This window comes from Hermetia illucens, chromosome 4, assembly GCF_905115235.1.
Source record: "Hermetia illucens chromosome 4, iHerIll2.2.curated.20191125, whole genome shotgun sequence".
Taxonomy (NCBI): Eukaryota; Metazoa; Arthropoda; class Insecta; order Diptera; family Stratiomyidae; genus Hermetia; species Hermetia illucens.
The window spans coordinates 141,066,224-141,084,971 of record NC_051852.1 but is presented as its reverse complement, the minus strand read 5'-3'; the positions used below and the strand labels follow the sequence as shown (position 1 = coordinate 141,084,971).

General features: G+C 41.5%; 1 protein-coding gene across 1 annotated transcript in view; it reads left to right on the top strand.

Moving 5' to 3' along the window:
* Positions 1–18,514, top strand: part of LOC119655025 (serine protease 27-like) — a 39,916-nt gene extending 21,402 nt beyond the window's left edge. Inside the window, exons 2-5 of the mRNA XM_038060700.1 lie at positions 16,951–17,521; positions 17,699–17,863; positions 17,928–18,059; positions 18,264–18,514. Coding sequence (XP_037916628.1) covers positions 16,951–17,521; positions 17,699–17,863; positions 17,928–18,059; positions 18,264–18,460 — 1,065 coding nt within the window. The 3' untranslated portion in view covers positions 18,461–18,514. The remainder of the gene's footprint in view (positions 1–16,950; positions 17,522–17,698; positions 17,864–17,927; positions 18,060–18,263) is intronic.
* The last annotated feature ends 234 nt before the right edge of the window (positions 18,515–18,748 follow it).

Below are 18,748 nucleotides of genomic sequence, written 5' to 3'. Positions count from 1 at the left end.
TATTGAAAGACGGGGCGCCTCCAAAACGGAGCTACCGTTTTATTAATAAACTTATCGGTAGGGCAATCATCGTCGCGATATGCGAGCGGGTTCTAGAGGAGAACCACCCTCCGCCCCCGTCCTATACGCCCGAGTGCGAAAGTAGCCACTTTTGGGACACCATAATCTTTCAAAAAGTAGTGACCATCATAAAGTTTTTCCGGAGTTAGAAAAGTGAAACCCTTTCCTTTTTCTTCCTCTTTCGGGGGCGCGGTTGAACTTTACTATGATGATATTAAAATACTTCCCATTTACAGCGCATTGGTTTTTAAGGGTGGGATTTCTACGGAATTTGAGCGAGAGGACCACCCGCTTCCCCTTCCATACCGTTTTGTAACCTTTGAGGGACCAGAACTTTTTCATGGTGGTGACCGCCACGAGTTTGAAGAGGGAGAACTTCCTATCGTATTTTATAAGTAATTCTTCTACTTCGTATTTGAGAATTATCAGAAGCTAATCAACCTAATTTTAAGCTTTGTTTTTCATATTTGCCAAAATAAACTAGCGATTTCACTACTCTCATTTATCCAAGCCGTATATTCAGAGAAACTACCTCAAATATTTACAGAAGGTACATCGACATGAAGGTGCCGAGAAAGGTCCCTTTCAATTTCTGCCCCTACACAAACAATCTATCGTGCAGGTAAAAGCTTACTTTAATGGAGCTCTCCCCTGTGGTGAAGATTGAGGAATAACAAAAATGGAAAGGAAAGTTTAGAAATTTAACTAGGAAACATCGATGAGTTGTTTGAAAAATATCATGGATCGACATCAATTTCTGCACCTCCTCCAGTCAAACAAAAATTTCTTGGAATGCAACTCATTCAAAAGCACATCGAACGGTTATGATTCATGACCCCATAGATGGTGACTTATAATGAACCATTCAATTAGTGAAAGTACCAAACAAGTATGAAAGACAGTTCCCAGACCCCGAAAAGAGCCCAACAAAATCGAAAGTCCTTTCAGATTCGTCATTCAATGGAGAAAATTTCATAAACAACGAACTGCAAGACTAGCTCAAAAATCACAAGGAGTGCACTTCAGCGAAATTCCAAATTTCCCTTGGCTGCATATTTCTCTCCCAATTAAGAAATTAAAACTATTTATTCGAATGTACTTTCCTCTGCCGACAAGTACTTCCTCGGAATCAAGAAGAAAACAACATCTTGAGTGAGCAAGTCATCGACTCAAGTGGCGGAAAGCTTGAACAAGCACTCAACAGCGAAAAAAAAACTGTCCCTGCTCCTCTAGCGTTTAATTTAGCAATAAATCATCATTAACACCGACGCCTCCGCAACTACCGAATTGAAATGTTGAAATCGCTGAGAGTGCTCTTATTACGAAATTCGCCTGAAAAAAAAACCAGAAAAAACTGCCAGAATACATTAGCACTTCGGAGTTAAGCCAGTTAAGCTGGTCCGGCACACGCCTGATACTCCCTCCGGGCTTATCTCAGATATCAAAGTTACGGTTGTCATTTCCAAGGCGAACTTTGAGCAATGCTTAGGAGATCCATTTATTATTTTCCAATTCGAATATGGATGAGTGGCTCCCACAACGAGAAGCCCACTGTTTACCACTTGAGTGAATATGGACACCCCGCGGACCGGGTTGTTTACTAGCGTCATTTCTAATGCAAATCGATATCGGACTTGGTCCAGCAGCGTCTTTTTTTGCATAGTTAAGTGCTCTTCAACATCATGTCGCCAATTTGTCTAAATTGTCTACGATGACTAGCTCTTCTTGATGTCTTTCTTATTCCATCGAATTTTGAATCTGATTTTAAAAAAACCGACTCCATTAGAAATTCAACCAGTTGGCTAATGATATTTGCGTATTTTTCGGGAGAAAGTTAAGGGAGGAAATTTTCAAGTGGGTATGCAAATTACTTCTAGGAAAAAGAGGGAGTTGATGGGCTCTGGAAGAATTGTGGTATAGTCAGTACATACTAATTATAGCACAGTCAACACAGTGGATTAGATATGATTTGCGTAGGATTTGGCTGAGTTTTCTTGAAATTCCATTTCATTATTTCGCCTGCAGGCACTATTTCAACTATACTCCACGGCAGAAAGCAATTCCATTCAGTTGATTAACTTTGGAGATCAAAAGATTTCTGGAGTAATTACTCGACATTAAGCTAATTTAAATTATTTTCCAAAATTTCCCAAAATAATTCTTTTTCAATTCAAATATTAGGAGAATTATCAAGAAATTCCTGCTCTGAAATTCTGAACTTCAAAATCAGGAAGAAATGGCTGACAGCGGACAGCTTTGCCAGCGAACGGAAAAAAGTTGAAAAATGGTCCCACATCACATAAGAGTCATTTCAAAAAAATTCCTTTCCACATTCTCAAACTGGTCCATCAAAACTGTAATACTTATTAACATGACACCTCATCCCAACCGAAACTTTCCTCAGCATCGTTCTTGCTCCGCTAATCCGCTTTACTTGCCCCGGCAGATATCAGAACGATTTTCTGATTCACCACGACCCAATTTCGAGTGCAATAAATGCAGTCGATGCAATCAATGGAATCTGCAAAATGGCAAAATTTTTACCATTCGCGGTAATAAATTTCATGTGCCATAAAAATCTTCGATTTGATACCTGATAATAAAATGGCAGGGTTTGCAGCGGCATGAGGACCAAGCAGGAACAAAATAATGATCATGAGTTTTATTTGCCGTTGAATTACTCAATCGGAAACTTTCTTCAGCATAAGTATCTGCGTACTCGCCATATCTAGATTGATTCATTGAAGTTACGAATCGTAACAATCAGATGCATGCATGTACGTATGGTAAGTGCCAAGCCCCTTTTTTCCGGATAAAAAATTTCACTTATGAATGAGTTATGTACACGCACGAATGACGGGCGGATTAACCAACGTTTTTTAGGCGTTCTTTTGAGTTGTCAGAAAACAATGAGACGCCTTTCGGAAGAGGGCTACAGAAGTGCCTCATAATCGTTGTATAACCACTGGAATGACAAAAGAATTCAGACAATGCCAAAATTCGGTAATATCTGCAATAATTTATGGTGACTCAATAATGAAAGTTAAATTATTGATAGCTCGCGGCTGAAGTTACGTAATAGGACAACCTAGTTACTTGCAATAAATTCTGGTACCGGTGTATATTGGATACATTGGCAAATTTACCGAGCTTTACCTACTTTTGGAATTTTGATTCCTTTAATTGGACCTGTTTCCTAGACTGGTAGCCCTTTTTAAGGTTTTGTCTAAAACAAAACCTTATTGAAATCGGTTTGCTGTTTGTCTGTCTGTCTGTCTTTTTTTTTTTTTGAGGAGATGGAAATCTTCAAAAGACACTGGTCTGGACACACCAGCCTGTGGGATTTTCACCCACTAAAACCACCCCCGACTCTCTCCCTGCCCCGCGGAACCACCATAAGCTCAATCTAGCTTAGTCACTTTTCTTCTATAGGCGGCCCACATCACCGCGCTTTTCTCCTCTCCTCTGTCTTTCGCAACTTGGCTTGGATAGATGCGATCATGGAATTGACTGCATCCCAATTCTCTTGATGTGCTAACATTTTCGGCACCAGATTTTCTGGTACCAGCACCTCTCCTAATATCTCCTCTAGATTCCTCTTTTCTTCCATAAATTTGGAAGAATATATGCTCTGGGTCGTGTGGGACTCAAACGCAACTTGGACAGTCGGGTGAGGTCTCCAATTTAAACCTGTGCAGGGTATTGGCGATATCCTAGATGCCCCATAAGAAACTGCGTGGGATTATAATTAATCTCACCGTGTCGTCTCTCCAACCACTCCTTGATGGCAGGGATAAGCCTGTGAGTCCACCGATCCTTTCCCGAGCGTTCCCACCGCTCTTCATCATCATCAACGGTGCCGGTATCCGGTCTAGGCCTGCCTTAATAAGGAACTCCAGACATCCCGGTTTCACGCCGAAATCCACCAATTCGATATCCCTTAAAACTGTCAGGCAGGATCTACCTCGTCTCCGTTTCCTACCTTAGATATTTCCTTTATAGGCTTTCCAGGCTGCATCATCCTCATCCATACGGATTAAGTGACCCGCCCACCGTAATCTATTGAGCCGGATTTTATAAACAACCTGACGGGCATGGTATCGCTCATAGATTTCATAGTTATGTAGGCTACGGACACGTCCATCCTCATGTAGGGGGCCAAAAATTCTTCCGGGGATTCTTCTTTCGAACGCGGCCAAGGTTCACAATTCTTCTTACTAAGAACCCAAGTCTCCGAAGAATACATGAGGATTGGCAAGATCATTGTCTTGTACAGTAAGAGCTTTGACCCTATGGTGAGACGTTTCGAACGAACCAGGTTTTACAAACTCTGTTGGCTGCCAACAACCGTGCGCGAATTTCATTCACATACGTGTTATCGGTTGTGATTTTCGACCCTAGATAGAAGAAATTATCAACGGTCTCAAAGTTGTACTCTTCTATCTTTATTCTTCCCGTTTGACCAATGCGGTTTGATGTTGTTGGTTGGTTGGTTTTCGGTGCTGACGTTGCCACCATATACTTTATCTTGCCTTCATTGATGTGCAGCTTGATCTGGATGAAGGCAGTTTGTACGTCTCGGGTGGTTCTTCCCATGATGTCAATATCATCAGCATAGGCCAGTAGTTGGATGGACTTAAAAAGGATCGTACCTCTTGCATTTACATCAGCATCACGGATCACTTTCTCGAGGGCCAGGTTAAAGAGGACGCATGATAGGGCATTCCTTTGTCGTAGACCGTTGTTGATCTCGAATGGTCTTGAGAGTGATCCTGCTGCTTTTATCTGGCCTCGTACATTGCTCAGGGTCAGCCTAGTCAGTCTTATCATTTTCGTCGGGATACCGAATTCTCTCATGGCCGTGTACAGTTTTACCCTGGCTATGCTGTCATAGGCGGCTTTAAAGCCAATGAAAAGATGGTACAGCCGATGTCCATATTCCAGCAGTTTTTCTATCACTTGCTGCAGAGAGAAAATCTGATCTGTTGCTGATATGCCCCTTGGTATGGGCAAATGATGTTCTGTGCGTATGGGGCGATCCGGCCTAACAAGATAGCGAAGAATGTCTTATAGAAAGTACTCAGCAACTTGATACCTCTATAATTGCTGCACTACGTGATATCTCCCTTTTTATGTATGGACACATAATGCCCCGCTGCCAGCCGCCAGGCATTGATTCGCTGTCCCACACTTGAGCATCAGTTGATGAACTGCTTGGTGCAGTTAGTCGCCTCCATATTTAACCAATTTGGCTGTAATTCCATCGGCTCCTAGCGACTTATGATTTTTAATCCGGTGGATTGCACGGACTGTTTCTTCTTAATTTGGTGGTGGCAGCATTTGTTGGCGGGACCTTTAACTCGCCGATATTTTGGTTATTGAACAGTTCATCAACCCATTTCTCAAATATTCCCATTCTGTCGGAAATCGGATTTCCATCTTTGTCTCGGTAATCGAGGTGTATAAGACTTCATTTTGCTGACTTGTTGGTAAAGCTTCCGCGCCTGATGCGAGGGTTGTGTTGTGAATGGCTTCAGTATTCACTCTCACCGGATTGCGAGAGGGGATTGTAGATGGTGTTGTAATTCGAGCTCGGAGCACTATCCCAAAGAGATAGTGATTTTGTATAATGACACGTGCGGGATCATAGTACTCAAAGACCAGGTGGCACAATTTGTCCCGTTTTTAGGCGCGGAAGACCCGCCTTCATCCTTCTCCGTCTGCAGCTTTTCATTAAGAAAGAGCTCCAAACGGTCACCACTTGGAAGTGGAGATAGGGTTTAGTAGTAGAGCTGTTGGTGTTGATTCAGCAGACGTTCCCCAGGTTTTATACTCTACCGTGGGTACCAATCCATATTTTCACCTACCAGCGGGGGCCGGCAACCTCTCCTGGCAATACCCTTTTGCCGCGCAACCGGGACAGCAGCCTCGGACTGGACGAATTCATCGGCAACTTTTCAAGATAATGCATTATATTATTATTACTTATTACCACCATAACCAAATTTCATGCTTTTAGCATAAACTTAAGTGGTGTATTCGGGTGAATTTCTAAAATAGAGTAATATAAAATTATTAACTTTATTTAAGCAGATATCGGAATGAGATGTTTTTTGAGGCTTATATTTCGTATGGAGGCACCACTGTGATATTTTTTTTCAGATTTTTCGATTGGATAGGTTCTGAGAGCGAGACCTGTTATACTTTTGGGAGCACGCATTTTGAGGCTTTACTCCCTTATGTTTCAGCCGGTATCAAAAAATATCATCATTTCCGAAAAGTTCTAGTTTAGCCCTTTCTTTTGATATCCCAGACGACTATATTCTGTGAAAAGAAATTACTCCCTCCTTACACATGGATGGGAAGCCTCCTTAAACTAAACAGAAAATGGTGCTACTTGCTGTATGTAAAAGGATTCACAGACCACATGTTCTCACCAAATTTCGTGACAATTTAGTTAGCCATTTTCGAGTAAATCGAGTTTGAAAGGCAGACAGACAGATAGGAAAACGTACGAGCAGACAGACTTCGAGGTCACAGAAATTCGACGTTGATAATTTCAGAGACAGACGACTAACGACTGCATACACTATTTCAATAGTACATCGATAGTCGAACTCGACGTCGAAGAAACCTGGTCAAAGCTAAAAGATAAAGTATCGGTATGCAATCAACCAAAAAAACGAGGCGTACCGTAAATATATAGAATGGCCCACAAGGGGAAAACAAGAAACTTATGACGAGTTTAGGCGAATAGCAAACCGATCATGCTGGAAAAAACAGCGAAAATATAACAATGACAAAATATTAGAACTTGACATTGACTTAAAATATAAAAATGTACGAGCCACATACGGCGTCGTGAAAGATTTCGTACGAGGCCGCAGACAAGTCTTTGTAAGGATGATCAAGGAAACATCCTAGGTAGCCCCGACGATATCAAGAAAAAATAGATGGAATACTTGGAAGCGCCAGCGAAAAGTGCAGTTTTGACAAACCCGGAAGTTACAAACAACATACCAGTCAAACCTCCTTCTATTGAAGAAGTGAAAGCACAGCCCTGGAATTCGATGGTTTTCCACTTGAACTATTACAGACGGGATGACATTTCCTGGAAAATCTCCTCCAAAAAATTATTTTAAAAATCATCGGTCAAACAACTACTGGAAAAGTGATGAGTTCAACATCGATGCGCATCAGCTTTTCCACGGGAACATTGCTCTACAAATCTGCCCAAATAGTGCGATTCGCTGGCGACATAAGCATCGTGGCGCGTTCAATTCCAGACGCCAAGGAAGTATTCGTACAACTAAATGAAGCAGCGCAAGAAGTCTGTCTAAGAGTTAATGAAAAAAAAACGAAATTCATGACCCAACCAAGAAGATAAGCGCCAATACGACAAAACCTGACAATGGGAGACTCTAATTTTTAAAACGTTTGTGTACCTAGGAGGAAAGGGTAATGAAAAGAACGAAATTCAGCAACGAATAATTATGGCCAACAAATCATACCAAGAAAAATAAGCTCCGAATCTACAGCACCGTAATACGACCTGTGCTACTGTATGGCTGACAAGAGAGAAGTCCATCCACATATTCGAACATAAAGTTCTTCGTCGAATTCTTGGACCTGTAAAAGGTGGAGTTGACTGACGATTTAGATACAACGATGAATTTCACCACCTCTATGACGACCCAGCAGCATCGTAGGTTAAGCTACGAAAATTTATGTGGGCCGGTCACGTAGAACGGATGGACGAGATTATTTTACTGGCTTTTTAGACCTTGGCGAAGTGACATAATGGGCCTACTGCATTAGTGCAACTGAACTTAGATAGTCTCCCTGAGTAAATGAAATAGGCGTGGATCTAACAGAACTTTCTTGGGGCAAAAAGTGTGCTGATTTTTCGGCTCAATTTCGAGTAAGTCGGAGAGTTACATATGACATGTAGAGCCATCTATTCTTTCTCCTCATATTGACAACCAATAGCTGCACCTACCAGGCTGCAAGGTGATTTTTAGAGAAAACAGCGCCTCGGAATAGCCCCGTAAAGATTTCCATATTCTTGAAGTAGTAGGAAGGTCGCTCTAGATTTTCTTATTGAGGTTTGCTGTAGAAATCTTTAGAACCTGGCCCTTCAAGCGATTCCTGGCAGCGGATAGCATGATATTATTAACCATGTCTAGTCATATGACAGCAGTCGTCAAGCTCGAATTTCCTACTCTCCACTACTCGACAAACCCATGTCTACAATTCCTGAATCACCTGTCGTATGGCCAATGAATTTGTATATACTATACTTTTATTTTGATAAAAAATTTTGCTTTTGTTGCGCTTGCCATATAAATCGTAAGAAGAAGTATCGACTTATTTCTCTAGTGAGCTTATGTTTGCATGTTCTGATAACTTACCGTACAGTTCAGTCAGAAATAATATGGTCCACCATCTTTTGTACCGAACCACACATTCTTCACTGGTCGTTCACTACCGTTCTTTCATGATGAGCTTTCCATTGCCAAGGAATGGCCTAGATGGAGCATATAAATCCCTACGTTTACACAAGGAGATCGTCGAACGGCTGCCAAAGATTACCCAAATATATACCCTATATTGGCCTTGACTACCCGCTCTTGATTAAACTTCACCCCACTCAGAAAATTGAAAGGCCGATCCTTAAAGTTAGTTGGAGTCAGCCAGAATGTCAACTACGCCCCTACCTCTGATATCAATGGGGGGAAGTCATCCGCTCCACCGCAGAATTTGGATGTTACAGTCAGAATTACGTAGTAGCGTATATCCACCGCTAGACGTTTTCCAGATTGGTTTTATCAAAGGCAATATTTCGAAAGTGTATGCCAGGTAAAGGATATCGCTCATTTTATTTTTCCTGGGTAGTTTTCAGCATCAGCTCCAAATGCTCCAGGAATACGGATAGCAGAAAATCCTTCAAATCACCGACTCAATTAAGAGTTCCATGTACAATTCCTAAGTGATTATAGAAGTCTGTTTCGTTCATAGCTGGAATGCGAAGCTCAGCAACACTATGTGCAACATGCACCTTATAATGACCTTTGCGGAAAACTTGAATACCACTTTTGTCTAAACCAAATCCCATCCGTATATCACGGCTGAAGATACCAAAAAAAAAAATAACAGACTTCTGAGATGATTATCAATCCTAACAAAGAGCACCATTAGATCGTAAACAATACTTAATTGCGAAGCCACGCCCTTCAGAAGCATTTATGAAGGTGAAGGGGATTCAATAAATCCCCTTACGTCCAGATATACGGGAGGGCTCTTAAATGTTGTTTTACTCAAACTTTACTATCATAATTCGGATATACGCGATATAGATATAGAACATCGATTAGAAAGATATGCAAGTCGCAGTCAAAAGTCCTCGCGTAATCGGTATACCAACAAAACAAATTTCCTTTAGCCTCTAGTTGGCTATCCTATAAGTACCTAGTCGACAATAAGTTGCTCTTTGTAACCTCTCCGACCAACCCAGCTGCCCTCGTGCTTTTCGGACAGAAACTTGTTGGGCTTGTAAAATGCATTAATCTTTCTTCTAATAATGTGCGTTCTGAGCTTCTGGAAGGTTGGCAAGTAATCAGTTTTGCCTGACGAAAAGTCCTGCAATGCTCTTTTTACAGGGGATGTAAGTGTGGAAGCTTCCTCCAGCCACCTAATAACCTGATTTATATTGTGCTCCAAGCGACCGTGTACGCTGGTGAATTGTTGTGCCAGAAATTCAATACATTATCCATGCCAGGACCTTTCCAAATTTTCGAACTACTTATGAACTACTCTCCAAGCGGACAACACCCAAAGTCCAGCCCAGTTTTACTTCGCTTATGTTACGGAAAATTGCGTAGCCAGAATGCTTGGATGAGATTCGGCTTTACTTTATGAGAAACTCATATGCGTTGCATTCTAAACAAAGTAACTTTCGCTACATTGTCACCCTCTCTTTGAGTGTGTTAGAAATTTCAACAGTGGGGCTTCGTTCGTTGAGTCATCTGCTAGTAATTCCAGCGCTGATTTCAGTTAGCCTAGCAATGTTCACCCACAATAAATCGCTCCAATTACCGCAATAACACTGGAGTACCGCCAAGTACCGCTCGGCACGATAATACCGGGATACTGATTAGGACCGCTTGCAGCTTGATGTTTGGATTGAAAAAAAGACGAACCTAAATGCTTCGAGGGCAATTTGCTAATGCAGAAGTTCTTCTTGACACGGTTTTTAGCGTCGGCATACTTATGGCAACGCAACAGGATGAGCATAAAAATACACAAAAAAGTGCTTAACCACATTGAGTCTGCTCCTGGAACTCGATTTCGAGAGCTGGACAACTTCGCTATTGGAAGTCAAGGCTGAATAGCACAGAAGTCGGTACCCGATTTAGACTTTAAGAGCGTCATCCTGTGTGTCGGATCAGCGGAATTGAATTATATTTTATATATTATATAATTTTTGGCATCAATTGTATCTAGATATAGCGTAGAATATAAGGGCAAAGTGATTTTTTGATATTCGGGGTCGTTCGGAAATTATAGTGTTAAACACGTGATAAGTCACATGCCAGATTTATGTCGATCGCCGTAATAAAGCGCGTATTTATCAGTCCGAATGATGTTTAAATGACTTCGCTAAAAGGAGGACTTATTCAGAACATATTTCTACGGTCCGCAAACTAGGATAATTGCGATTCATTCGGTAGCTTCTTTTTATTCATTAAAGAAACCTTAAAAAAACACAAAAATTCACAAAAAAAGTTCAACACAGCATTAACAATTTAGCTTTTAATATTTTTTAATAATCCTAGTTTGCGGACTGCAGTTAAGTCTGTACATTAAGATGATCACAGCGCCCTCTAGCGTGACAGAAGAAAAACACCTTTTCTTGGAGATGGGTGGATAAATTGCCTTGTATTTCAATAACCAACTATGCTATCGGGGTGGAAAAATTACTATGCACGCTCAACATATTATTAAATCTATGGTGAAAAATTCGTATTTGTATCTTTATCCAGTTCTTCATAAAAAATTTCCAAAAAGCCAAAAAACGGCCTTCACACCGGATGACCCCCTTAAATTCGAGTTTTGCATGCTGCTAGCCCACAAATTCTATCCCATGTAATCGTCTTTTATGACAAACAGGGAACATTTTGAATGAATTCTGAATTCCCAACTTCCATTTGTATTCTTGGTCGTTAAAGGCCAAAGTAATCGCTTTCCCCTACTCTAGGATATCTCAAAGTTGATCCCCGTCGACGACATAGATGCACTTGACAGAATTCCATGAGCAGAAGAATACGGATCGCTAGTCACGTGAAAGACTCTTTAAACAGGATTTCTGCAATAATTCTGGGGAGGGGCAGTCAGGAGTTGTCATCAATCACTTTAAAAGTAACCACTTCAATAAAATCAAGTCAAGTCGTTTGTCTAGGTCAAAAAGGCATATAATCGGTAGTAATATGGGCTCACTGAAAAGGCATCTGAATGTGATCTTAGAGTAAAAAGTCAACTTGCTCAGGTCAGCATAATCTGCCAAAAGTCTCTGTCATCTGGTGATATGATAGCTTCCTCGCAAAGTATTTAATTTTAATCTTTGAAGCAATCCTAACGTTAACAAGGAAATCCGAGTATGCGCTAGTCCTTACGTAGGACATAGCGTATTTATGGTTTGAAAGTAGAAAAATTGAGGTTATCTTGTAGGCTGAAGAAGAATTTCTTGAAATCAAAATTAACTCCATTAGTTCTTAAAAAATATATCGGAAAGGATTCTAAAACTAATTCTTCATGTAAAAGGAACGGAGCAGAATAGGCTTGCGGGAGCTTGCGAATTACTCACCTTTTATTATGACTTCTTTATGTTTAAGGTTAAATAAAATTTTATCGTTAGACAAAATTAGGATGAAAAATGTCTAACGGTTTCGTCCCGGGCAATTCATCAGACGCAGCCTCTCCTATACTCTGGAAGCAGCGTGGCCGAAAGTAATAATAGATGCTCCTTTTTATACAATCCCAAACACGACAGAAGTGCGAATTATAAACAACTTAAGGGGGTCATCCCGTGTGTCGGGTTGGAGAAATCGATTTTTTTTTTTTGCATGAATTGTATCTATATATAGTGGAGAATATGTGGGCAAATGGATTTTCCGATATTCCGTGTCGTTCAGAAATTACAGGGTTAAACAGGTAAGGAGTTTGCAGCCGTGGGTAGAGTACTCGATGAGAAAGAGCATCGAATCTTTTTTTACCTGTTAGTTTTTCCCTGAGCCTTATAAATTCGAACACAGGTCTAAATATAAAAAGATGAAAAACCAATCAATTGTCTAAACTTATTTGCTGTTTGGAATAAAAAGGATAATCCAGTCTAGAGTGAGCACTGAAAGGCATTCAAGTTATACTCAGTTATATTTTGTTTTAAGTATTGTGCTGTTTGTGTGTTCAGTGATTTTTTTAAATGGATCGTACGAAGGGAGATCGCTTTAACGTTCAACGTCATGCTCGTACTAAAAAACGAGTATTTCATGGAAATCGGTAGTTATCGGAGAAGAAAAAGGACTTCGCATCAACATCAGCAAAGAAACTTTTAGCAAGCATGAACATGGATGTTCCAATTGCGACAAGTTTTGTATATTGTATATTGGATTTTGCTGGAGTTTTCTCCGGTATTTCTGCAAATAATAAAATATACGTAGTAGTAAAAAAGGAATACGTAGGACATGTCGAGAAAAGAATGGGAACGCGGCTTAGAAATGCAAAGAAGAATCACAAAGGCATTGGTGGAAAAGGAGCTGCAAAACTTACTGATAAGGACCTCACTACATTTTCTGGGCTAGCTATTCTCGACACGCAAATTCGATAGAAGGAATGAAGCAAGAAATTTGGGCAACTTTCTTCCGTAAATGTTCTACAGACGAAAATCCCCAGCATCAAAATTGTCCAGCAGGCGAGGACAGTTGGTGCAAATGGCGCAAAGCGGAAACTAAAGGAGAACTGGATAGTTTTCACCACGAGAAGGCACCTTTGACTGAAGAAGTTCAAACAGTCATCAAACCAATCTACGAAGATTTGTGATGAGAAGATCTCTTGAGCAGATGTTTAGGAGCAGAGACCCAGAATAACAATGAGTCGTTAAATGCATTGATCTGAACTTTCGCTCCTAAACACCTTCATTCTGGGACCAAGGTGGTAGAAATAACCACTTTTCTGAAGGATTCAATGGCATTCTCAAAATCCTAGTGACAATGGGATGTCAAGTTGGTCACATATGTCAGGTTTATGCCGACCGCCGTAATGAAGCGCGAATTTGGCGGTTCGAACGACAATCGACTGACCTCGCTAAAAGAGCCAGAATTGAAACCAGAGAGCAACAATCGGCCTTACAAGACTTTTTTGAAGAAACGGAGGGTGCTCTCTATGGACCAGGTATAGCAGATTAATGGTGAGCTAAAATTTTACTGTTGATAATTACATTTAAATTTTCAAATGCGTGTTTATCGAAACTGCATCTTGAAAATCGACTGCCACCATAGCTCAAAATCTATCCAACCAAATTCTTTGAAATTTTCACGGCTTCTTTAGTACATATTTCTACGATCCGCAAACTAGGATAATTGAAATCGGACGAGTAGTTTTTTTCTTATTCATAAAAAAAGCCGTCAACAAACACCAAAATCCAAAAAATTAAGTTTAAAAGCCCACAAAAAATTTACCTTTTAATATTTTCTAATTATCCTAGTTTGTGGGCCGTGGAATATTGTCCACATTAAAATGCCGTTTAGTTTTTTTCCGCCAGATGAACACAGCGCCCTCCAGCGTGGCAGCAGAAAAACACCTTTTTTTGGAGATGGGTGCATAAATTAACACCTATTCCGAAAATTAGCAACGAAATCAAGCATCACATATACTAGAGATATCAATAAACATATGGTGAAAAAATAAAAAAAAAAAATCATTTCAAAAAAAGGCAAAAAAACGGCCTTCACACGGGATGACCCCCTTAAAACCGGAAGTATTATACTTTAACTCCAACATCATCAACGGCGCAACAACCGGTATCCGGTCTAGGCCTGCCTTAATAAGGAACTCCAGACATCCCGGTTTTGCGCCGAGGTCCACCAATTCGATATCCCTAAAAGCTGTCTGGCGTCCTGGCCCACGCCATCGATCCATCTTAGGCAGGGTCTGCCTCGTCTTCTTTTTCTACCATAGATATTGCCCTTATAGACTTTCCGGGTGGGATCATCTTCATCCATACGGATTAAGTGACCCGCCCACCGTAACCTATTGAGCCGGATTTTATCCACAACCGGACGGTCATGGTATCGCTCATAGATTTCGTCATTGTGTAGGCTATGGAATCGTCCATCCTCATGTAGGGGGCCAAAAATTCTTCGGAGGATTCTTCTCTCGAACGCGGCCAAGAGTTCGCAATTTTTCTTGCTAAGAACCCAAGTTTCCGAGGAATACATGAGGACTGGCAAGATCATAGTCTTGTACAGTAAGAGCTTTGACCCTATGGTGAGACGTTTCGAGCGGAACAGTCTTTGTAAGCTGAAATAGGCTCTGTTGGCTGACAACAACCGTGCGCGGATTTCATCATCGTAGTTGTTATCGGTTGTGACTTTCGACCCTAGATAGGAGAAATTGTCAACGGTCTCAAAGTTGTATTCTCCTATCCTTATTCTTCTTCGTGTTTGTGTTTGACCAGTGCGGTTTGATGTTGTTGGTTGATTCGTCTTCGGTGCTGACGTTGCCACCATATATTTTGTCTTGCCTTCATTGATGTGCAGCCCAAGATCTCGCGCCAAGCGGCGCCTGCTCGATCTGGATGAAGGCAGTTTGTAGGTCTCGGGTGGTTCTTCCCATGATGTCGATATCGTCAGCATAGGCCAGTAGTTGGGTGGACTTGAAGAGGATTGTACCTCTTGCATTCACCTCAGCATCACGGATCACTTTCTCGAGGGCCAGGTTAAAACGCATGATAGCGCATCCCCTTGTCGTAGACCGTTGTTGATGTCGAATGGTCTTGAGAATGATCCTGCTGCTTTTATCTGGCCTCGCACATTGGTCAGGGTCAGCCTAGTCAGTCTTATCAATTTCGTCGGGATACCGAATTCTCCCATGGCCGTGTACAGTTTTACCCTGGCTATGCTATCATAGGCGGCTTTAAAGTCGATGAATAGGTGGTGCAACTGTTGTCCATATTCCAACAGTTTTTCCATCGCCTGCCGCAGAGAGAAAATCTGATCTGTTGCTGATTTGTCTGGAGTGAAGCCTCTTTGGTATGGGCCAATGATGTTCTGGGCGTATGGGGCTATCCGGCCTAGCAAGATAGTGGAGAATATCTTATAGATGGTACTCAGCAACGTGATACCTCTATAGTTGCTGCACTGTGTGATATCTCCCTTTTTATGTATGAGACAGATAATGCCTCGTTGCCAATCGTGAGGCATTGATTCGCTGTCCCATACCTTGAGCACAAGTTGATGAACCACTTGGTATAACTGGTCGCCTCCATATTTAACCAATTCGGCTGTAATTCCATCGGCTCCTGGCGACTTATGATTTTTTAGCCGATGAATTGCACGGACTGTTTCTCCTAAATTTGGTGGTGGCAGTATTTGTCCGTCGTCTTCAGTTGGCGGGACCTCCAACTCGCCGATGTTCTGGTTGTTCAGTAGCTCATCAAAGTACTCAACCCATCGCTCTAATAAGCCCATTCTGTCGGAAATCAGATTTCCCTCTTTGTCTCGGCAGGATGAGCATCGAGGTGTATAAGGCTTCATCCTACTGACTTGTTAGTAAAACTTGCGCGCCTGGTGCGGTTGCTCCTTGTACTTTTCTAGTTCACAGACTTGTTGGTTCTCCCAGGCTTCCTTTTTCCGTCTGTGAAGTCGCTTCTCCGCTCGACGGAGTTCGTGATAAGTCTCTGCGCGTGCCCGCGTTCTTTGAGAATGCAACATTACTCGGTATGCGGCATTCTTCCGTTCCGTTGCTAGCTTACATTCATCGTCAAACCAGCCGTTCCGACTCCTTTTGCGGCTGGGGCCAAGTATATTTGTGGCCGTATCCATGATAACGTTCTTCAGGTTGTGAAGATCATTAGTTGATGCTTCATCTCCAGGTCCTCTGTTGACTGCGGTTATTGCGGCATCCATTTCCCTCTTATAGGTGTCGCGGAGGGTTGTGTTGTGGATGGCTTCAGTGTTCACTCTCACCTGATTGTCAGAGGGGATTCTAGGTGGTATTGTTATTCGAGCTCGGAGCACCATGCCAACGAGATAGTGATCCGAGTCTATATTGGCCCCCCTATATGTTCTGACATTCATCAAGGCTGAGAGGTGGCGGCGTTCGATCAACACGTGGTCAATTTGGTTGAAAGTGGTCCCGTCTGGAGAGGCCCACGTATGTTTGTGGACCGCTTTCCGCGCAAACCAGGTACTTCCAACAACCATTTCGTGTGACCCTGCTAATTGAATAGTCCGCAGTCCGTTATCATTTGTTTTTTCGTGTAAGCTATGGGAGCCAACGTATCGCCTGAATACGGGCTCCTTCCCTACTTTAACTCCAAGCTAGGCCAAAACTGTTTCTTTGCTCCGGTTCAACATCAATTAGATGTAAACTTAGGATCCCTCAAATGCCAAACAGAAAATTTTAGCAACTTCTCTGTAGATTACAGCCTAGTCATAGTTGCGTCATTCTGAACGCTCCAATTTTCAGGACATAAAACTCCTTTCGGCATCATTCTCTGAATTTTTCTGTTAACTATTGTATAAAATAAGAAAAATATTTATTCACAATCATTTCATTGTGTGAAATCATTAAGTGTTTTATAAGCATTCCACTATCCTTTCCCTCTACTTTCAGATCCGATTCGAATTCAGCCGCTATATAATGATAACGAAATACACTTTCTTCCTTATTCTGCAAATATCCCTCATAGTCGCCAGCACCAAAGCATTTCGACTACAGCGTCATAATGGAACCAAACGTATTACGAGAGCTTTTCGTACTAATAGTGATGGTGTGTCCCCAAAATACACCCTTTTCGATCCACTGGCTGACTTAGCCAGTCTTCAACTCTTGGAAGAACAACCCCTAAATGAGCACATCAACGCAAGGGAGTGTGGAACTCGGTCGGTGCGCTACCATCCACAACGTTCAGGAAGAATAATTGGAGGACATGAAGCTCCTTACGGAGCTTACCCGTGGCAGGTGGAAATTGAAATGTTCAACTATGGACTACGAAAGTTTGAGCATCATTGCGGAGGAGCACTTATAGGGGATAGAGTGGTTATCACGGCTGCACATTGTCTACAAGTACCACAATTGGAGTATTTGCGATTGGTATTTGGAGACCATCTTTTGGCGGAAAGGGATTTGTATGAACATGGATTCCGAGTAGATGCAATCGTTTTGCATCCGGATTACAGGAAGCGTATGAGATTTTATATTGCTACTCACTAACTTGCGACTACACATTTCCAAAATTGCTAACTACAAGTACAATTTTCCAGGCTTCACAATAATTTTCCCTTTTGCCATCTTTCACCATATGCAGTTTCTATCCTCTTATAAGTCCATCCATCTTCACCAATCTTTTCATATTCTGCAGAGGGACCCTACAGCAACGACATTGGCCTTATGCGGGTACGTACACCCCGCGCCGGAGGAGGTGTACCCTTCAATACACATATCCGAGCCATTTGCCTGCCGGAACCTGGTTATATGCCGCCTGCTGGAACATGGTGCTCTGTATCAGGATGGGGAGCTCACCAAAGTAAACTCAATTTCACGATCCTGAAGCGTTAATCCTGGAATAATCCAATTCTTTCATCCATTAGCGCATGATCTTAACAACATAGCCGATGTCCTGCGAGCAGCTGCTGTTCCTATTCTGGATTTGGAAGTTTGTAGGATGAGCTCTGTAAACGGGGGTAGAACACAAGAGATATTGGATTCAATGATTTGTGCTGGTAGGACCAAATATAAAAATACTATAATGTTGTTAAGTATTCTACCCTTCTGCTAAGTATACTTTAAGTATATGTATTTCTAATATATGTACCTCCTTCCTCTAAATCTAAAAATATAATTCTAAGTATATTATCTTATGTTTTAAGATACATACAACGACGAACTTTGGAGCACAAAATATATGACTTTTCCTCAAATTCCAGGTTTCTTACAAGGTGGCGTAGATGCTTGCGGAGGCGATTCTGGTGGACCACTTGCCTGTGAAATTAATGGACGCTTTGTCCTGACGGGAATTGTTTCATGGGGTGATGGCTGTGCAAAGAAGAATCGACCCGGGGTTTATACACGAGTGGAATCATTCATCAACTGGATTCGGAAGACAGTCAGAGAACTTCAATGAAGGGCCACAGCATTTTTAGATTACCCGAACCAATTGGCTCATTGTTATTGTTGTGTGAATTATTATTGAGTTTATGTTGTATTTATTTATTTTAAGCAATTTATTGCTTATAATGAATTCGAAAATTTGATACTATGTATTATGTGTTATTCCTTTAAAGTGATAAAATATAGATTTAAAATTGCATCTGAAAAAGATTCGTTTTTGTTACTATGACGTGGCTATTGCAAACCTGGAGGTAAAGTTTGACACAAAAACAATCAGTTCACATCTCGACAATTGGTTCTT